Here is a 23,663-nt window from a genome sequence, read left to right on the forward strand (position 1 = left end):
TACCCCCTGCCACCGCACCAGGGCAGCGTGGAAGAGCGAGGCTAAGTGCCAGAATTGACGCATCCTATGAATGCGCCAGTTCTGGGGCGGCTGACGGCTGGTGTTTCTAGCCTGGGAGGGGGCCAATATTCATGGCTCCCTTCCTGGGCTATTAATATCAGCCCCCAGCTGTCTGCCTAGCCTTTGCTAGCTATTAAATTAGGGGGGACCCCACGTAATTTTTTTTGGGGGGTCCCCCATTTTAATAGCTAGTAAAGGCTATGTATTCAGCTGGGGGCTGATATTAGTAGCCTGGGAAGCTCCGTGGGTATTACCCCCTTCCCAGGCTTCAAACATCTGCCCCAGCCGTCTGCTTAACCTCCGCTAGAGCCTAAAATTAAGGGGAACCCCACGCCAATTTTTTTAATAATAAATCCTTTATTTTAATACTAAATGACAAGTACAGTAACCAACACTATCACTGTACTTCATATATATGTGACTGACATGTTTCTATCTATCTAATCTATGTGTGATGCTCTATCTTTCTGTTCTAAATTGTCGGGTACCGCTGCTGAATTGCCGGCCGGCTTTTTTAAAGAGACAGTGCATGAAAACACTATTATTTTTTTAAATAAATCCTTTACACTAAATGACAAGTACAGTAAGCAACACTATCACTGTACTTATTATATATGTGACTGACATGTTTCTATCTATCTAATCTATGTGTGAAGCTCTATTCTTTCTGTTCTAAATTGTCGGGTACAGATGCTGAATTGCCGGCCGGCTTTTTTAAAGAGACGGTGCATGAAAACACTAATATTTTTTTTAATAAATCCTTTACACTAAATGACAAGTGCAGTAACCAACACTGTCACTGTGCTTCTTATATGTGTGACTGACATGTTTCTATCTATCTAATCTATGTGTGATGCTCTATTCCTTCTTGTCTAAATTGTCGGGTACCGGTGTATGCCGCTGCTGAATTTGCCGGCCGGCTTTTTTAAAGAGAGTGTCTTCTGAGCAGTTTGTCAGCTTTTGGACACCTTTGCAGGTGTTTTCTATGTGTTTCTATGTGTTTTTGTTTGCCTGACATTGGTTTTAACGGTGTTCGACGGTGTTCTAAGGTGTTCGACGAACAGTTCGACGAACAGTTCCTCGAACATCCCGGTGTTCGACGAACCGAACAGAACCCGAACACTACGGGGGTGGCTCAACACTAGTCCTGTCACTCTTTAGGGTTCTTCTGCACCTCCAGGGATGATCAGGTCTCACAACATTATGATATGGTTCAACCTGCATTATCATGACATTGTGAGACCTGGTCAGAAATAGAAATGCCAAAGAACCCTGAAGAGTGAATGAGGCTGAAGGTAGCTACACACCGGGACAGGTGAGCAGTAAATTTATATCTTTTTACCCTTTCCCAATTATCAATGAATCCATCAAAATGGCTTAATGGCATTTTGATGGGCTCAAGAAAATTGAATTGCAAAAAATATTTGGATATTGGGGCATCCAACATTTTTGTGAAATTGACTTGCTTCTAATTATTTCACTTATTTCTAGTATATCGACAAGTTAAATATTCTACCAACAAAGAGTTTAACCAAAAGTAGAAGTTATGGGGGCAAAAAATAAATTATGATACATATCTGGTTTTGGCATCAAAACTGCTTCAGAAAACAAGAACAAAACTTACACTTGTGTCCATACCCTATGTGTCTAAATTAAACTCTACTTACCGTATCGCCCATTTCAGCTGAATCCAACGATCTCCTGCAATAAAAGTAAAATAATAAACCAACCTCATCCTTACCTTTCCATGGTTCCCAGGATGGCTCCAGCACTGCTACATTGACATGACAGGCTGGATCGCAGCAGAACGCTGCCATCCAGCTTGCCATGCCGCAGACACTGAGAAGCTCCTCAGTAAAGCTCCTCAGTGTCTGGCTGTGACGGCATCCAGATGAGCCGAGTTCATGTCCAATGAACTCAGCTCATCTCATGCACATCACTGACAGTGTGGGAGAATTCTCCTGCGCATGCGGTGCCAGCAAATGACACCACCGCTTGAGCAGGAGAATTCTCCCATGCTGGAATGGCATTGAGATGTCAGGCTGGATGGTATCAGAACGCTGCCATCCAGCATGCCATCCTTCAGAGACACTGCAGAGCGCAGGCACCGATTGAGCAGGAGAATTCTCCCACGCTGTCAGTGACGTGCATGAGGTGAGCTGAGTTCATTGGACATGAACTCGGCTCATCTGGATGCCGTCACAGTCAGACACTGAGGAGCTTCACTGAGGAGCTTCTCAGTGTCTGCGGCATGGCAAGCTGGATGGCAGCATTCTGCTGCGATCCAGCCTGTCATGTCAATGTAGCAGTGCTGGAGCCGTACTGGGAACCATGGAAAGGTAAGGATGACGTTGGTTTATTATTTTACTTTTATTGCAGGAGATCATTGGCTTCAGCTGGAATGGGCGATACGGTAAGTAGAGTTTAATTTAGAACATTAAAATATTGTGTCTTTATTTCAATTAAAGGATTTTATTCTGGGTGTTAATGTTTTTTTTAACTTTCACTATGGGGTTAGCAATGGGGGCATCTTATAGACGCCTCTCCATTACTAATCTGGGCTTGATGTCAGCTGGCATTATAAGCTGACATCAACCCTAGCCCTATTACCCCACTACCACCGCTACAGGGCAGTGGGAAGAGCGAGGCTAAGTGCCAGAATTGGCACATCCTATGGATGCGCCATTTCTGGGACAGCTGACGGATGGTGTTTCTAGCCTGGGAGGGGGCCAATATTCATGGCACCCTTCCTGGGCTATTAATATCAGCCCCCAGCTGTCTGCCTAGCCTTTGCCAGCTATTAAAATAGAGGGGACCCCAAGTCATTTTTTTTTGGTCCCCCATTTTAATAGCTAATAAAGGCTAGGTATTCAGCTGGGGGCTGATATTAGTAGCCTGGGAAGCTCTGTGGTTATTACCCCCTTCCCAGGCTTCAAACATCTGCCCCAGCCGTCTGCTTAACCTACGCTAGAGACTAAAATTACGGGGGATCCCACACCAATTTTTTTTTTAATAAATCCTTTATTTTAACACTAAATGACAAGTACAGTAACCAACACTGTCACTGTACTTATTATAAATGTGACTGACATGTTTCTATCTATCTAATCTATGCGTGATGTTCTATTCTTTCTGTTCTAAATTGTCGGGTTCCCATGTATGCCGCTGATGAATTGCCGGCCGGCTTTTTTAAAGAGACGGGTGCATGAAAACACTATTATTTTTTTTAAATAAATACTTTATTTTAACACTAAATGACAAGTACAGTAACCAACACTGTCACTGTACTTATTATATATGTGACTGACATGTTTCTATCAATCTAATCTATGTGTGATGCTCTATTCTTTCTGTTCTAAATTGTTGGGTACCGATGTATGCAGCTGATGAATTGCCGGCTTTTCATGTTTCACTGTGAGCACTGTTCCCATTGATTTGGGCAATCACTGTAATGCCACAACCACCATGGCTGTGGCATTACAGTGAGTGGTAGACAATCCCTGCATGATTGGTGCTCTAAATAGCGCCAAACATGCAGGACGGGGATCCGAGCTCCCACCCGAGCATTGCGCAAGTAATCGGCGAGCTCCGAGCATCTCAAGTACTGAGATGCTCGGGCGACTACCGAGCAGTGGCGAGCATGCTCGCTCTCACTAGCATTGAATCGATTCACTCATCTTTACAATGCAGCCTTTTTATTGCTATAAAGAGCTTATGTTGTCTAGCTTGGAACAGCTACCATTTGGCTGCATGACTGTCAGATATTAAGAACAAAAGGTATATATACAATGTATAGGAGCCTGTTCACACTGTGGCAACTTCATAGACAAAACCCCCCCAAAAAAACAAAATGAGCAAATACCATATAGTAAGTGAATAAATAAATAGTAATAGTACATGTAAATGACATAGGGTACTTTGTTAACACTATTTTGTATGGCTCTCCCTTTTTGAGCTAGGTATTTCATCTATATAGCTTCCCATGGACAGGTGTCTTGACATGTATCCTCCTCTCCCCTTATCTATATGGACACATGGTAAGGTTTTAATATTGGAGATAGGATAGGACCGTCTCGAATGGGTTCACCTTGTCGTGGTTGAATGGCTTTTATGCTTTTATTTATCAAAGTAATGTTAACTAAGTACCCCTAGGTTATTTACAAGTACTATTACTTATTATTAACTTATTTACTTACTACCGGGAATATGCTCATTTTTATTTTTTCCTGGGTTATGACTGTCAAATATGTATCTTTTGCTCCAATTTTGGATTTCAATTTTAGCCAAAGTAAGGAATTTTGTGACAACACAGAAAAAGTACTTTATAAAGATCATTTTTTTATCTGCACTTCTTTTGGCTAAAAACTGAATGGAAAAACAGCAAGTGCAAATCCAACTGAAGGAAGTTGTGATGACAACATTAAACAGAAAAAATCCAGAGCTAAGAAATGGCTGATCAGAACAAAATGTTCTAACAACTTGATATAAAGGAAACACACATAGTTTTTATGTGTGATTTATTGTTTAATTCAAAGCCGGGAATGGATTCAAAAGGAAGGGGAAGTATAAAAAATTACTTATACAACAAAATTTTATCCCTTTTGTTTGTCTTAAAAAAATGTAAAGAAAAAAAGCATAACAATTTATTATACATTTCTTGAGTGAAAGCAGCCTAGGTGAGTTTGAAGGCAGAAATAATAGTAATTGTTTTAGAAAAATATCTAATTTGAAGACACTTTTGTTACATCATATTGATCAAATATACTTTCCTCTTAAATTGCAAATGCTATTGTCATATATGACATGATCTTTTATGGTTTCTTGCCTGTATTGCCAAATATTTATGTTCAGAATAACATTTTATACATTTGTATTTCAGGAACAAACCGATATCTCAGTACAAGGTGCTTCCCTAAAACATCACAGCACTTAAATTATATATTATGCAATCAAACTAACCTAGATAATCATACAGTAGCACAGGGTACTTGATATATTGTTTAAAGTAAGCAGATGATTATATATTTCTAGGACAACAGTGATACTTGACCTCAATAAATTTCACAAGTTGTATAGGACAATATTCAAGTGTTTAAAATGGTATCTTAAAGATGGTCATGACCTCTCCAGTATTAAAACATTTTACTTTTATGTATTTTTTTGTTTTCACAAAAATCTCCATTTTTTATCTCATACCCCCCATTTTATAAAAAAAAAAAAAACATAAAACATTTCTTTCAGAAGATGTCTCCATAACATGGTTTTCAACTAAGTAAATGCTCAACTAAAGAGAAAATAATATATGAAAGCATGAGAAATAATTTAATAATCCTTTATGACTACTTTTTTATGTTGGTTCCGTTAATGGACCATTAGCCAGGAAACATGGCTTTGAAAACCTCGGCAGTTAGTTTCTATTCAATAGACGCAATTACCTAATTATTAAATCATTCTCCATAAAACATTTTCAAGTCAAAGCAACATCTTAACTTAGTCAATGCAGCCACATCTGCATTTCAAGTCATGACTTCAAGACAATATTGTATCCTAAATACAACTCTAAGGCTGCATGCCCACTATGCATTTTTCAAGCGTTTCTGCCGCGGAATTTCCTCAGCGAAAATGCTTAAAAAAACGCTTGGTAATACGTGCCCCATGGTCCCCAATGATAATCCGCCTGTGCACATGCTGCGGAAATTTCTGCTGCCGATTATCATTGGGGAGCAATAGGCAGCATGTCCACTAATTTTGCAGACATGCAGCGTAGTCGCCGCCATTGACTTGCATTGGACCGTGTGACATCCGCATCACTGCATCTGCACATGCGGATATCACACAGTTCAATGTGCGAATGGTACCCAGGTCTGGACAAGAAGAGACTCTAATTCAGACCTGAGTACCATTGTACCTGTAAAAAAAGAATTTAAAATAAAAAATAAAGATTATACTCACCTTCCGATGTCCCCCGGCTTCCTCAGCGATGCGTGCAATGTGTTGGGCGGCTCGCGGTGGTGTGAGGACGTCGGCGGTCGCGTGACCTGTCACATGACTCAATGACATCATCGCAGGTCCTTCACACCACCGCAGACACCGGGGAGACCAGACGGAGTAGAGAAGGAGACTGCGGGCCATCGGAAGGTAAGTATAATCTTTATTTTTTATTTTTCACCATTCTTATTCTTTTTTTTTAACTATTACTTGGTCACACTATATAAATCCATGCCGGTTGCATGGATTTATATAGTGTGACCTAGATGTCAAGCACTTTTCCAAGTGATGCTAACATAGCTTGGAAAAGCGCTTGATAACCCGCATGCAGAAATGCATGCAAAAATACTTGACAAACGCTTCTACCTGGCAGGAAAAACGCATGTAAAATCCACATTCATTTTTCCTGACAGGGAGAAACGTAAAAAATATGCAGCACTTCTGCATCGTGGGCACTTAGCCTTAGTGAAAAATATTAGTGCTTAGTTAAATAAACAATTTGAAATTCGATTTGTGCGAATCATAAAAAAATTCTCCATCACCATTTTACATAACGCAAAAAATTCCATGAGTCAGCAGAGGCTCAGGTGTATCCATGTGGGCTTCTTTATTATGCCTTGCTAATAATCATAGCCAGTATAAAAGATGGAGGAAATGCAGCAGCCGCTTTATGGTGAATCTGGATACTGAGACGACAGCTAATAGCTTATCATTAAAGGGGTTGTAGGGTCTTAAAAAAAAAAGTCTGCAGTCATTCTTGAATCCCTCCCAGTGCAGGCACTGTGTGCTGTGAGGATTTGCTAGTTTCTGAGCCAGGAATGGTGGTGATGTATGCGATATGCATACTACCAAGCAGAAGTCGTCTAGTGGGAACGGCCTTGCTCCATACAAGTGTATTGAGCGAGGCTGTATCCACTAGTCGGCCGTGCCCTTACTGTTGGGGAATGAGGCCGCGCCAACTAGATGGCTTCTTCCTGGGAGTATGCATATTGCATACATCACCACCGTTCCCGGCTAAGAAACCAGCAGATCCTGAAAGGATACAGTGCATGAGCTGGGTGGGATCTAAAAGTCTTCAGACACATAAAATGTCGGCAGACTTTTATTTTTAATCCAAACAACCCCTTTCAGCAGTAAAAGCTTTTAAACAATCTAATGAACATTACAGATTGTGGGTGACAGGACAGCAGTAAAAAACAGTTGTCATCTGTTTACCCATAGCTTTATCTGTGGAAGTCACTTTGATATTACTAAGGCTGCAGAGGTTGAAAAGTGTTTGATATGGTCATTAAAGAACTTAGAGTGTTAAGCATCTGTTTTCAGTGCAGTTGGAGTTTTTGCCGTATTTGCAATTGACAGTGAATTAATAAACTTCATATTGTGATTTTTGGCAAAGATTTTACAAAAGTGGAAAATTTTTCATTTTCAAAAGATTTGCTCATCTTTAGTGGCTCTTTTAGAAGACTATATCTTCATCATGGCTAAGATTTTAGGCAATTTGGACAAAGTGCAATATTTATTTATATTTTTTATAATTATTTATTAAATAATATTGCATATTGTTAAATTTTTTACCTTCACTGGATTCATTAGCTCATGATGTTTTTCAAATCTTGTCATCTCATGTCATTCAACTGTATATATGTCAAGTTTACAAAGATAGCAATATACATTAGAATGCTTCAAGACATAACAAAAATACTGAAAAAAAAAACAATGAACCAATGCCAGCTATAAAAGAGGGAGAATGCACCATGTATCTGACAGATCCTGTTCATATTCTCCAATCAAGAATTGGGATATAGATAGATAAGATAATCTGTATTGCTATTTGACTGAAAATTATGAACTAATATGCTTGAAAATGGAAGCTAAAAGACAGCTTCTGTTGATATCAGATAGCAAAACCAGACATCACAAACTGAGAACCCAATAGAAATACTGAACAAATATATACCAAAAAATTCACTGTCTGAACACAGTTTATTTTTTAATTTGTGATCTGTAAGTGGCTATATAATGGAATGCAGCCAACTAATTCTTTGAGGTATAGACAACCAAGATTTACGCAGCTGATGATAAGCACAGATTGGCTGTCTCTTCTTCCTGAGACTTTATCCTGATGCTGCCTAGCTGTCACGCTAGGTAAGGGAAGGACCAAGTGTATGACGATGGGAAAAGGGGGGAAGCCCAACAATTAGGGAAAGGGAGAGTAGAGACCCCTAGGCAGATCTTACAACACCCTGACTCCCCTACCATCCCTAAATAGATTCTGCACCTAATACCGAGCAGGATACCTAATCCCTAACTGTCCCTAGAGCTAGGTAGGGAGGGAAAGAGGTAAGCACTAGTCAGCCTCCACTTCAACTATAGACAAACAAGGAAAACAGACAAGGGGATACACTTAGCTTGAGAAGACAATAATAATCCACCAACAAACTTCAAGAAGAAACTTGCCGACTGATAGTACTCCAGACCTGAGCAGGGGAAAATAGTTCTATCACCGACAACTTTCTGGGGACACTGAGGGTTTTTATATATCAAGCAAGGGTGTGTCAATTAGCAGCAGAAGGTGGAGATCACTGTTGGGCCCTAGAAAGAGAAGGACACCAATGCACTGCAGAGATGAAAGGATCAAAAAGGTGTCTGCAAAGCCAAGAACAGAGACTTTCTACAGTCGGATACAGAACGACTGTCTGTCAATCCTTTTACACCCATGACACTAGCAGGGGAAACCTTTTAATAGGTATCAAGTAAAAGATAATTCGTTAAAGAAGTTCATGAAGTGCTTGGATGCTTTTATTTGAAAAATGTAATGTTACTGGTTGTAGGTGCTAGATTCTGTAGATGGGACTTGATGCAGGGAACTAGAAAGATTACCATATCAGCAGTTGAAAAATAATTTTTCTCCAAATATGTATCAATATTCATGTAGGTTGAACTCGATGAACTTTTGTCTTCTTTCAACTTTAAACTATGAAACTATGAAATCTTACCCTTGGCCAATGGATGGTCAAATGCACCAGTAGATTTTCCAAAAATGTTTTATATTATTTCTAAAGAAGCATAGTAGCTTTTTAGGCACAAGTACATTTTCGTCTTAAGGCAAATGTTAAATAAAGGGTTGTATGTCCAATATTCACGATTTATGAGTTTGAAAGATTTTTGCAGCCTTCCACTTCTTACATCATCATATAAAGCATCCATAATATTTCTGCTATATTTTTCAAAACATTATTTGAATATTGCTATGACATTCATCATCCGTAAAGAATAATTCACATAATATAATTGACATTTGTTCATATTATGTTTTGAACAATTTATCATCATTCTGCTGTTTTCCTACAAAAAATACGCCCAACATCAACTCTCACTTGGCAGTCACAGAATGTTCCTAAATGACACAGCTGTGTAAAGGATGACAGCCTCCCTTCTCTCATTAAAAGAAATAGAAAAAAAAATCATTAAAAAGAAAAGTAAAAATTACATCTCTATAAAAGTGTGATTTCAGCAAATAAAATGGGAAAAATTGTGCCTAAAATGAATCCACTAATTAAAATCTCCTAAACAGATCATTTTTAAAAGAATTCCCATGTCATAATGTTTTTAATGGTTTACCACTGCTCATGTTCTGAGATTGTACAGGTCCCCACTATAGTAATGATGTGCTATCATTTACGACAGCCATTCACTGGCAGAGGAAGCTTACTGTTATGGCCATATTCTGTGAGTCAAAAGTGCTCATGATTTAAAGACCAGTTGGAAAGAATCACTTCTTTTTATTCCATTACGACCTTTCTGAAAAAAATCCAAAATAAACAATTTCTCTGTAGAAGTTGTCTCTAGTTGAATCTTTAGGAACACACATGACGCCGGCTTCTTGCTTTGCTAGGGGCGTTGCGCTCCTGAACACTGATAGCTCAAACCTGTAGCATGGTCTTGCTGTTGGTCCAAAAGATTCTCTCTTACAGGCTAGAAGCAGATGCAGTTTTGCCTCTACAGAATTGAATAAGGGCAAGGAGACTAAAGATGACCAGATCCAGTGATCCGGCCAGCTTCAGAGCTCTGCTAGCAAGCATTAAACATATAGCCTGCTCATATTACATGTTTCCTGCCTAGGTAACTGTCTATGGTGGCAATGCATGGTGGCCAGTAACCTAGGCAAGAATTTTGTCAAATATAATAAAAACCTACTCTTTCTTGAAAACTGAAACTTACAAGCACCTTGCAATTTTGCAAAACTACGGGCTTGAGACAACCCCTTTAAGGCTCATGTACATGATATCTCAAAACCTCCAAGAAGAAAAGAGATGTAATATGCACTTATCCTAGTCTTTGAAATCTAACTGTATCTGTTCTTCTATATGTGTTTTACTCTACTAAATCATGCCTTGTTCCATCATGCATTATATTAGGTTTTTTTCACTAGCACCATTGCTTCTAGGGAAAAATATCTATGTAAAACTGTAGCAACTATACTATTCAAAGAGAAAATTTATTAGGGTTTTACTATAAAGTTTGATGCGTGCAAGTTTTGTGGAAAAATGTCAGAATTTTTGCTATTTATAGAGGTATCTTCTGGGTGTACGTAAGTATGCAAATAAGGTTTGAGGCAAATTTATGGACTTCAACTTTTAAAAAGTCACAAATTTCATCTAGGAAAGGCTTATCCACATGTTAATTTTTCACATACGAGTGTTATCCGTTTTTTTTTCACGAATAGCACTAGTACCTATGAAAGTCTATAGAGCTGTATTTTTTTGCAGACCAAGTTTTTGGGGCAACATTGCAGAGACATTTCCGATATTGATCCAAATGTCAAATCAAACTCGGCAATGAAAGTCTATAGGTCATACGAATGCCATCAGTGTGCAGTCCGTTTTTCACTGACAGATAGGAGAAGGTAAAGAAACTGATTTTTTTTTCTCATCAGTGGAAAAACTGATGAAACTAAGACGAAACTCTTATGAAACGCTGATGACACTGATGAAAATCTGATTAAACCTTGATGAAATTCAGTGATAAAACAATTTCAGTTTTTCTTGTACTTAAAAACAAACAATATGTCCTAAGTGTATGTGTGTGTGGGAAGGGTGGGGGTAAAAAGTGTAATGAGTTCTACACTGTATCCTTGGATTTAAAGATTTGCCGCATTTATCAAACATCACACATAACATTGATGCAAATAATGGCTATGCAGCCCAAACAGACAAAAAAAATAATCTCATGATTAATTCCCCTTGAAGTGTTTATGGCTCTGAATTATGAAGTCACAGGGACTCTATACCTCTATACAGGCTTCATGCCCTGTATACTTACGCCATTTGTTTCAGGCAACAAGGTTATTGAAAAATAATCCAACATGTGAAACACAAAAAACTTGACACTATCCATTGTGCATGTACGGACATAACATAATGCCTGATAAACCAATGGAAAAAAAACGGTGGTGCGCTGCTCAAAAGTTCCCATGATGTGGAGAAAAATGAAAAAATCAAATAGCAGACAAGGCGGCACTCACTGTTTAAAAATATTTCTTTATTGAAGACCTTCTAAAAGCATGCGGTCAGGGAGAGAAAGCAGTTATGGCTGGTCAGACGACGGCCGTTTTCCATATAGAGACGCTTCCAAGGGTCTGAGCCAAACCCGTGGAAGTGTCTCTATATGCAAAATGGCCGTCTTCTGACCAGCCGCACCTGCTCCCCCTCCCTGACCGCACGTTTTAGAAGGACTTCAATAAAGGAATATTTTTATATGGTGAGTGCAGTCTTGTCTTCTACTTGAAGGTTATTTAAAATTACGTATAAATATAATTTGGAAAGTGGGGATCTCAAAGAAATTTTCTATTGATCAAAGAATAAAAAGTGACTTTGAAAAATCTATAAAGTGCTCAAGAATGAAATAAGTCTTAATAAATAGTTTACTATTATTGTTCATTTACTTTTATAATGTCATGTGACTATATTGAATTTTTACCATAATATTCTAAAAATAACCTAAAAATTTTTATGGAGCTTATAAGGAAAGCTCAGTGATCAAAAACATTTTATATCACACATACAGATTTTTCCATGGAAAGTATTTTGATCACCTTAAAATTATATTTATTAAATTTCCGAACCAAGAATTTCATCATAGTCACGTAGACTACTACAAATAGGTTTCAAAAAAGGCAAACCTCTTACCGTATTTTTGGTGGCTCAGAACCTTCAATTTCCAAATAATCATATTTTTCCTCCATTTGAAAATCTGTAAACACAAGTGATATGGTATCTCCAGTTTCAGTGACAACCGTCCATGTGCAGTCAGCATTGTTATGGTATTCATTGGGAAATCCAGGGCTTGAAATAATTCCATTTGTTCCTCGTACTGTGCCTCCACATGCATCTTCAGCTGTAAAAACAAACAACATTGATGTATTAACAAACACTCTTCAAGTAGATATCTTTTCCCATGTCTGGAAGACTCTTGGGCCTCATGTATCAAAAATGTCTAGACTTGAAGGCGGCCAATTCGTGGTTGACATATTATTTTCTAGACACTTTAAATACTGTTGTAAAAGGTTTAAAAAGTATTAAAATCACCAAGTAAACTTGGCACATGCTGTGTACTCAAATTGTTGATGTCATTACTTTATTTTTTGTTTAGTTAACATCCTTTTTTTTCAAGGGTATGGAAAAGTTATTATTTATTATTTGAGAAAAAGCAAATCTTCCAAAATTTAAATTTGGCAAACAGACTCAATTGCCATTAAAGAAGCTGTTTATTATGTTCTAAAATCTAAATACCCCAAAGCATAAAAAGCAAATGGAGTTCAAGTACAATAAGATATCATACTCGATATTCTCCTCTCCTGTGGTTGCTGTCATGACTCCTCACTGGTCATCTACTGGCTTTCTCAAGTACCCACTCCATATTTGTCTCCTATTCACTCTTAATAAGGGCTTCCAGTGCCAGCAGGGCTTCGACACATGTAATGATGTCATGAAGTCAGAACCTGCATAGAGTGAGGAGGAGACAGAACCGGGGGCAGAAGCCTTAGAAAGCCAAAGGAGGACTGGCAGAAAGCTGGGTTGACAGGGACAGGTGAGGTTGGAGGTGAGTATAATGTTTTATTGTTATTTAATCTTTTCATGGCCATTATAAATCCTTCAAAATGGCAGCCAATGGTGTCTCATTTTGCAGGAATCCAGTCGAATTGCTAAAAAGTTTGAGAAGTTCTAAAGGAATTTGATTAATTTAGAATCAATGCTCCCATTATTTATAGAATGGCCTATTTAAAGCATTATTTGTATAAAGAACTCTATAAGCTATTTCTCCCTTGTGACTTCAACTGAGAAAACTCAACCATCCTGACTGTATTCTGTATACTCATGCTAGGGCTAAATTGTTTTTATTGCATTTTTTCAAAGTACTCTCAAGTGCACAAGAAAAGGAGAAGAATAATGCAGCACACATAACTAACAGACATAGTTTTATTATATTTTTTCTTTTTTAGGTTGAAAGTACATGTAAGTCCATCGAGTTCAACATATATTCTAACATGTTAATCTAGAGGAACACAAAATCCCCACGAGGCAGAATCTAAAAGCACCATATTAGGGGAAAAATTCCATTCCTTACTGACTCAACATGGTATTCAGTCTAGTTGCCTGGATCATTGGCCCATCGCAAAATCTAGTTATCACAAGCTATAATATTCTATTTGTCAGGAAAGGCATCCAGACCCTCGTTCAAATTTCATAGTTTGTAGTCAATCAACCTTCACAACATCATGTTGCAGAGAGTTCCATACTCTCACTGGTCTTACAGTAAAAAAACATCATGTGAGATTATGATTAAACCTTCTTCCACTAGAGGTAGAGGATAATCCCTTATCATCATTGCACACCTAGTTGTGAAAAGATCACTAGAAAAATCTTGGAATTGCCCCTTCAACTATTTGTACATTTTAATAAGATTGCCTCTAAGCATTTGCTTTTCCATTCCCTTAGTAACCTTGGATGCTCTTAAATATAATTCCTCTAGTTCAGCTATAGAGGCAAATTTATGTTCTTGTCATGAGCATCTATGCTTCTTTAGATGCATTGCATTCTTCTACTTGCCTTGGCAGCAGCAGCCTGGCCGTGATCACTAAAGTTGAGTTTGCCATCCACCTACATGCGCAAGCTTTTTTCAGTGACATTTTTACCCAATGTTTTACAATTAGGTAAATAGTTATAAATTTTATTTTCTTTGCCCAAGTTCATGACCTACCTTTATCTACATTAAACTTCAATTTACATTTTTTAAGCCAGATTACATATTTTCCTCTGTAATATTTAATTATTCTCCTCTGTGTTGATAGTCTTCTAGAGTTTAGTACCATCTTAAAATGTTGAAATTCTACACTGTAAGCCCTCTACAAGGTCATTAATAAATATGTTAAAAAGAAGAGGGCTCAATACTGACCCCTGTGATACCCAACTATTAACTGTGACCCAATATGAATGTGTTCCTTTAATAACCACTCTCTGTTTCCTATCACTGAGCCAGCTGTTAACCTAATTACACATATATTCCCCTAGTCCCATTTCTCTCATTTTTATTTACCAACGTTTAAAGAAGGTAGCTCTGTGTCCAGAGTTATCTAAAGTTATAAAACTGTTACATATGAGAAAGACTAGATCATGTCATTGAGGGGACGAAAGTCTCAATAATAAAGAACAAGGTTATACCTAGAGCTAGCAATATATTATTATAAAAGGCCAAGTTTCATATGCCTGTTCATAAATCAGGAATGACGGATGAGTGGCATGCACCTCTCTGTTTGCCTCACACAAATGTATTTTTATACAGAGTGACATATATCCTATCTATATAATACTGGATAAAAGAGAGTGGGTGAGTTTCCAGCTCTCTAGAGGAAGTCAGGATAGGTTTTTGCCTCTCTACAGGAAGTGGCAGCTTGTCTTTATCTCTCTACAGGAAATCAGAATGTTTTTCTTTTCTCTCTATAGGAAGTGAGTGTGGATCTTTATTTCTCTACAGGAGGTCAGAATTGTTTTTTGTCTCTCTTCAGGAATTGGGGGCAGTTCTTTGTCTCTTTGCTCCTGCTTTGCTGTTGATTTGCATTCTAGCATAATAGATAGGTGGGAATTTACTTCATGACATGAAAACTCATGAACAACAGCAATAGCAATATCCAAGGAAGAAAGTTCCAACGCCTATTATTCTGGCAGAATGCTGATGAAAAGGAACTACTCATTAAAAAGAATTGTCAAGTTAGATAGCATAAAACTCAGGATAGGATTGTGTTAAATAGCAGGAAAGCATTTTTAAAAACTATTGTAATTCAAGGAAAATTACATTTTAGGTTTACTATGAGGTTATGGAATTTTATACTTTATAAACGCCTATTAATTTGAAGAAAGTGATAAATCTTATAGCAAAAGACATGGATGCCGAGTGTAGTGTGAGAACAATCAATATTCACATCCAAGTAAGCAGTAACTGGCTTTTCATTTTAACGATTTTGACTGTAACTGAATATTTTTTAAGCATTACGAGTGAACTAATTAAAGCAGAAGCTTCATGATTGTCTCCTCGCTCTGTCTATGCTTCCTATTATGTAGATATAAATTGTTATTACTTGGAGATTGGTGGCATTTATCAGTATTACCCAGCTGGGAAACAAAACGTCATCTGTTTTATCAAGGAAAGCTATTCCAATTGAAATTGAAATTCAATTGGATTTTGTCTTTTGATATGTTTGGAATAAGATTTAGCCTCAGATTCCCAACCAAGACTTTGATAAACCGACCCCTTGATGTCGACAAGAGAAATGTCTTCATTTTGGTACAATTTCTTCTCATTATATGTATTCAGCCATGTCACTTTCCAAAGAACTATGGCGACAATTTCACACAAACATAGTATTTATTCGGTGAGGTGTTATTTTATATCTTTAAAGTAGTTCTAAAGAGGCAATGTTTTCATTTGTCAGTATTGTGCAGAGTTATAAGCAAAAAATACTGAATAATTTCACTAACTGATTAGCGCTCATAGTACCCCATATGTCAGAAATGGGACACCAAGGTGTAAGTAAACTGAACTGCATTACCTTAAAGGGTTATTCCTCAGAAAAATCAAGTTATCCCTTATGCACACAATAGTGAATAACTTGCTGGTTACTGGGGATCTGATGGCTCAACCCCCAGCAATCCTGAGATAGGGGCATCAGAACCCCAAGAACGGGATTTGCAGCCCATTTATGAATGGAGCCAAGGTCTGCTTTCATGGACTAATCTCCATTTATTGCTCTTGGTACTATACTAAGTATGGCTTTAAAATCTGTCAGCTCTGCGAAAAGACTTGACGCTTGACGCACTCTTTAGTAAAGTCTAAGGGGTTTTCTGTTTTTCCCCTTTGAAAATTTACAAATGGAGCAGATCTTTTCTGCAATGGCCCCAAGTTGTGTCTTCAGAAAAGTAGCTGATGGGGGAAGAATGGTGGTGGGAAAAAACAAGCAATCCAAGGTCGGAACCAGAGAATCAATGCAAAAGGGACAAACAAAATTGGATAAAAAAATGATAGCGATCACCAGGTCAGAGACCAAGAGGTTGGGCCAAATGAATGAAAAGAGATTTCAAGCAGAATTAAGTGAATGCTAGAACTGAAATCCAAGGGTTTATCAAAAAGAATGATCAAGGAAAAACCTGGGTCAGTACACTAGTATATAAATCTATTAAGAGCTCCAGGATAGTATGAGGATACAATAGATGGCAAAGTGTAACAAACTAGGGAGAGTAAAACTAAGCCAACAGAGATGCTGGTTGCTGAACCCGTTTTGACATTAGTCCTCTCAATGCCTCTTTTAATTTGGGTTCTGAAATTGTCAACAACTTCAACTCAGTCAGATATCATAAAATGAATATATAACATTATCATACACTGCTTTAAAAAATATCACCCTACCATGCGTAAAACAATAATGTTACAACTATAAATGAGAAATTGATTTGTAACTAATCTCATTCATTACAAATTTCACCATTCACCAGAATCCAAAATTTTCAGGATTTGACTCAAATTCGGCAAAATGACTGCCGACCACAAATTTTCTGAATTCTTTTCAAGGCCCAGAAGAGGTTAAAAAAATAGTAAAAGATTTTACTCCCCTGAACTAGGTCTGCACCTTTCCTGCCCTGCCATTGAAGCGCTTAACTCGGTCCTCTACTGACTTCGAATTAGTCTTCAGTCTGGATTTTCTGGAACTGACTATGCCTCATTTGGTCAATAAGGTGCACTCCAAGTAACCAAGTGAGGCCTAGTCAGCACTGAAAGAATGAGATCCAAATAAAATCCAAAGTGAGCGGAGTACCCGGTGGGGAGATGCTAAAGCTGGACAGGTAAAGTGCAGTATTCATTATACTGAGTATGAGCAGAACATGTAAAAATATACATACTTACATGGCTTGGCATGCTATCAATTAGGTAATTAGTGATTGCCTGAGGAATGTTCTGCCACAATGAATGCACTTGAGAATGCATATCATCAAGATGCACTGCTGGCAACTCCTTTGCAATTGTTGACCAACGCAATCCCAGATGTGCTAAATGGGAGACACATCCTGAGATAGCACATTTTGACCATGCAGGCTGCTCACAGGAACATAAGCAACCTGCGACCTGGCATTGTCATGTCGAAAAAACATCTCCTGGGACACCTATTTCAACAACTGATTCGTTCTGTAATGCAAGTAAAATTGGATGTGCCATGCCAAGCCTAAGGCATCAATGTTCCACTGACCTCATGCCACTGCATTCAAGGGCTATCGTGGTGCATGGGGGCTGGAATTAAAGTCTATCCTCTGCAGCAATGAGTATCACTTTTGTCTTGCTTGCAACGAAAGATGGAGATTGGTCTTCAAAACATGTTGACAATGTCATGAAGAGGCCTTCACAAGGGAACATCACACTGGTCCTACTCAGAAATTATGGTAAGGGTTGGCATCATTTACGTTAGCCAGACTCTAGTTTTCATTCAAGGTACACTAACAGTTTGAGTTATATTGATTTGTTCATGGAACTAATCATATGGCCATTTATTCAAATCGTTCCAAGAGCTGTTTCTAAGAAAGACAATGCCAGACTGCATGTTGTTCATGGACTAAATGTGCTATCATTGCCTGCAGCAGGTACAGAATTGTCTCCCATTGAGCATTTCTGGGACATCATTGGTCAGCAATTGCAAAGAAAGCAGAGGATCTTGATGATTTGCATGACCAAGTGTAAACAATGTGGAAAAACATTCCTCAGAAAACCATCAATATCCTTATTACCAAGGCGTGTATGTAGTTTGTGTATTTCTGTGTGTGGCTCTCACAAACAAAATATTTTCAATATTTTGTTTCCAATTTTTCATCATTTGCACATCATTAATATGTCAATTGATACTGGGAATTCCATATTTCCACAACTTTTCTTTCTTGGTGTTGTAGTTTGAACGCTGAGAAGTGTATGTAGAGTTCTGCAACACTGGCTGTGAGAAAGTGATATGCACAATAATATAGCTTGGCATCTAATGATTTTACAAAACCAGTGGTATGTATGTAAACTGCAGGCAGTACTAGGTACAACATATGAGTAATCCCAGATACATATTTAGTGGAGGGTGAAAAAAAACACAGCTTAATCATATTCAATCTGGTGTTTTCATGCTATGTTGATTCAGAACATCCATGCAAGATAGATGCCAATTTGTTCTCATGTAGAAAGGAAGGGAGGAAGAATCTTCTTTCCTACAAACATGATTAAAAGAAATCATAAAAATAATGCATCATATGAGCTGTCTGATTCATCAAAATGGCTCACATGAAAATCCAACCTTAGACATCAATCTGTTCTATTTTCATGTAAATAAGTAGAAAATTCTGTTTTTATTTTTAATATTTTGTTATAGGGTTGGAACAAGTTTATTCTGATATAGATCTTCAAATCATTAGTATAAACTTTCTTAGGAACATTATCCATTTGCTGTGAAAAGTAAATTATTCAACTCTACAACTACCAGTAAGTAGAATATAATAAATTACTAATTAAAGGCAACCTGTGGAGTTGCACATGCAGTCCGATATGTCGACAGCCTGGTAAAGAGAAGGAGAAGCTGTACAGCTTGATATGTACGTAGGTTTGTTGGAAAAGATTTAGTATAACTTGTATTTTATTCATTGAAATCCTTGTCTTTTGTATGCATATGAGTCCAGTGGGTGGTCCTAGTCAATAATTGACAGTTATCTCTGCATGTGCAGCCATACAGAAAACAATGGCAACCACTGAATAGAACTGCTCCCTGAACCAGGGATTTCAACGAACAATATGTAACTTTCACTGAAACTTTTCCACCAGAAATGTATATTAATCTGATCAGCTCCTTCTGCTCTATAACATCCTGCCTACAGATCAGATTCCGTTTTCAACATGATAGGCTCCCTTTAAGTAGTACTCCAGGTTGTTGCTTTTTTTTCATTTACAATAAATAGATTAGATAGATAGATAGATAGATAGATAGATAGATAGATAGATAGATAGATAGATAGATAGAATTCAGGTAATATTAAGTTATGTAGTTTTTTTTTATATAAAAATTCATAGTATACTTTATACAGTTACGCCATGTGATTCTCTATGTGGATTTTTTGTTCTCTGTAGGATGTCAACATATCAGTTTCCCCAAGTTCCTATATGATATCTCTACAAGGCACTAGTGGGGGTAAAGGAATGTGGACAGAAGCTTATATCAAAGATAATAATGATGACTGCACAGTGCCTGTCACTCATTTATAATGTAGGAGATCACAGTTCAGCCTCTGCAGTATTACTGATAGTATGCACTACCAAATGATAAAAAGAAGCATTAAATAAATATCTTACAAAAAATATATTTATTTTATTATAAACAGATTAAGTTAGTTATATAACTAAACTGGACATTTTTTTTCATATGCAATCTGTTTTTGATACGCAACAATTTTCGTTCTCCTTCCTGATTAAATTCTATTTACCATTTGCTTCAGCATTCAGCTCCTATACTGACCTTATCCTCTGATGGTGTTTCTAAACCCTTTTAACATAATTTGTTCTGTATATGTCTACTTTTAATCTGTTTATAATAAAACAAATTAATTTTTGATGAGAAATTTAATACTGCCTCTTTTTTTGTTTGGTGGTTGCTATTTTATATATTTGAGGCCCATCTCTAGTGATTTATCTTTTTAGTTTCTGACCTCCTGTGACTTTTTAGTCTGTATTCATTATACTGATAATACTGTAGGATCGTGTAGGAGAAAAAAATCACACCTTCACCACAACATGGCAAAGATGTTATTAGCCCTAGCATGTCATGAAATTCTGTGGCACTAGATGGTCATATGATAAAATGCAACATAGGATTTAGAGTGAAGCAAATGGGAAAAACATGTAGGATAAGAACTAGAAATTAAAAGAAGACTTACATAAAGAAAATAGGAGATGGAACTACATGGAAATAAGTATTGGGGGATGCAATTATAGAAGAAAAACTTGGAATGCTTCTTTATATATTTAATCAAATAATAAAAACAGTACATTTCTCAGTCAGATAAAGATGAAACTTTTTCATTTGAAGTTTAATTGTATTTTTAGTAAAACGTGACATGTCATAGAGACAATTCAAAAGTTTTGACTGTCACTGTCCAAGATCTGAGACACCCACTGTGCAAAATCTTGTGCCTCTTGATAAAGCCGACGCGAAACGCGTGTCGAGGCCCTCCATGGATGGGAACGATCTGCCCCCCTGTGTCTCCTACATCATCGAGATTATACTAACTGCCTGGGTGAGTTTGTCTAATCTTTGAATAGTACCATTTATTCACTTGAGATAATGGGTACCTCCCCCTGGCTGTACTGATACTTGGTACTTTCTCTATGTCCCCATTTTTCCTGTGGATTCATGTCCTTCTTTTCCCCTCTTTTTTCCTTATATCTTTAACTCTTTCTGAACTTTACCTGTATCCACCTTGGATAGGAATATATACCTATGAGGGGTTTCAAGTTGTAGCGGGATGTTCCCGTGTCCTATGATCACTCAATGTTTTTGTATGCATCCCTTTGGTATTACTATTTATATATTTATATTTCAATAATAAAATATTGTCCCTTTATGCAATTTTTACTCATCTTCGCTTCTTCTATCCTGCTTTCCGAGTAGGCACTCTTTTCTTGCGGTTATGGGTGGTGAGCAGGTTTCTTCCTGTCACCACCTTCCCGTGAGTTGGTAATATGCAGGTCATAGTGTTTCTCAAAATCTTCATACAGTCTAGTAAGAGAGCAATACTTGCTGCTCTCAGCATCTGGACCCTTACTGATTAGTATTAATGATATTTCTCTATGACATGCCAAAAGTTTTCAAAAAGTGACTAAGATAATTCTATGTCTGAAACGCGTTGAGTTTTGCCTTGATAAAATATTTTGAATGTACCTGGAAACTTTTAAACTGCATTAATAAACTGGTGAAGTTTTATATCCAAATGGATGGATACCTTTGTTTGCATGATCTCCCAGTAGTCTTGTTATTCTATGTCTAGACAAAGTGATAAGTGACTGCTGTAGCCAATTAGAGAGTGGGGTGGGTCACTAATAAAGCTAATGAGGGGCATAGCACTAACATCCTGTGTGTAGAAATAGATGCCGGCAAGAAATCTGAGTATAATTGTATTTTAAGCAGTGAAGGATCGATGACATGGTCGATGATTTGCAAAAGTTATTAAATCCTTGAAACTCTGAGTAGAAAGAAACTTTGGTGAGGTCTGGTTGGGACAGAAGTGCACAATAGGTCAATACAATAAGATAAATGAGACAGGGTGAGAGCTATGGTAGTGCTCACCTGGTGTGGTTGTGGAGAGACACAACATCTGTAAGAGCTTTAGAATCCTTGACTGCAGCCTTCTGGCTGATGGAAAAATTATTTCAGAGAGCAATTCACTTTAGTAGAGATATCACAGTACCTGGGCGGAATTTGAGGCAATAAAGAATCTGCGATGGTCTAAAATTAAGATTTCTATTACACCAACATGTTTTAACACCAGACTGCCACCTCTTCAAGGTAAAAAAACAAACCTGTTTTTTTTTACTTTAAAAAGGCGCCAGTCCAGTGCTGAAATGCGATGTATAATTGAAACCTTAATTTTACACCATCATGGATTCTACAATCCAGCAAGTGCTGCCAAGGTACCGTGATATCTAAAGTGTAGAGTATAAAGTATTCTAAAGAGTATAGAGAAAATTTGGGGCTTTTTTAGCCTACTATTAAGTTATTAATAGAATCATAGAATCATAGAATCATAGAATGGTAGAGTTGGAAGGGACCTCCTGGGTCATCTGGTCCAACCCCCTGCTCAAAGCAGGATTCACTAAATCATCTCAGACAGATGTCTGTCCAGCCTCTGTTTGAAGACGTCCATTGAAGGGGAACTCACCACCTCTCGTGGCAGCCTGTTCCACTCATTAATCAACCTAACTGTCAAAAAGTTTTTTCTAATATCTAATCTGTGTCTCCTCCCATTTAGTTTCATCCCATTGCTTCTAGTCTTTCCTTGTGCAAATGAGAATAAAGATGATCCTTCTACAATGTGACAGCCCTTGACATATTTGTAGACAGCTATTAAGTCTCCTCTCAGTCTTCTTTTTTGCAAGCTAAACATTCCCAAATCCTGCAACCATTCCTCATAGGACATGGTTTGCAGACCAGTCACCATTCTGGTCGCTCTTCTCTGAACTTGCTCCAGTTTGTCTATGTCTTTTGTAAAATGTGGTGCCCAAAACTGTACACAGTATTCCAGATGAGGTCTGACCAAAGAGGAGTAAAGACCGATAATGACTTCACGTGATCTAGACTGTATGCTTCTGTTAATACGTCCCAGAATTGTATTTGCCTTTTTTGCTGCTGCATCACACTGTTGACTCATGTTCAGTCTATGATCTATTAGTATACCTAAGTCTTTTTCACATGTACTGTTGCTTAGCTCTATTCCTCCCATTCTGTATATGCTGTTTTCATTTTTACTGCCCAGATGTAGTACTTTGCATTTTTCCCTGTTAAAAACCATTCTGTTGGTTGCTGCCCACTGCTCCAGTTTATTTAGGTCTTTTTGAATCCTCTCTCTCTCTTCTCTAGTATTAGCTATCCCTCCTAGCTTTGTGTCATCAGCAAATTTAATCAGTTTACCCTCAATTCCTTCATCTAAATCATTGATAAAGATGTTGAACAATACAGGTCCCAGGACGGAGCCCTGTGGTACCCCACTTGAGACATTCATCCAGCTGGATGTGAAGCCATTTACAACCACCCTTTGAGTCCGATCACTAAGCCAGTTATGAATCCACCTAACAGTTGCCTGGTCCATTGCATACTTGGTCATTTTTTCAATAAGGATGGTGTGAGATACTTTGTCAAATGCTTTGCTGAAGTCAAGATATACTATATCTACAGCATTTCCCTGATCCACCCAGTCAGTGATTCTGTCATAGAAGGAAATTAAGTTAGTCTGACATGACTTGTTAGTTACAAACCCATGCTGACTCTGGTTAATCAC

General features: G+C 37.7%; 1 protein-coding gene across 7 annotated transcripts in view; it reads right to left on the minus strand.

The window, feature by feature from the left end:
* The window catches only part of CSMD3 (CUB and Sushi multiple domains 3), a 2,085,767-nt gene that overhangs the window by 1,518,893 nt on the left and 543,211 nt on the right, over nt 1–23,663 (minus strand). For all 7 annotated transcript variants that reach the window (XM_073679791.1, XM_073679790.1, XM_073679789.1 and 4 more), the window contains exon 5: nt 12,237–12,444. In XM_073679791.1, coding sequence (XP_073535892.1) covers nt 12,237–12,444 — 208 coding nt within the window. The remainder of the gene's footprint in view (nt 1–12,236; nt 12,445–23,663) is intronic.

The sequence above is a fragment of the Phyllobates terribilis genome, unplaced genomic scaffold (genome assembly GCF_046119375.1).
Source record: "Phyllobates terribilis strain yellow unplaced genomic scaffold, ASM4611937v1 Scaffold_4__5_contigs__length_816908805, whole genome shotgun sequence".
NCBI classification, from domain to species: Eukaryota; Metazoa; Chordata; class Amphibia; order Anura; family Dendrobatidae; genus Phyllobates; species Phyllobates terribilis.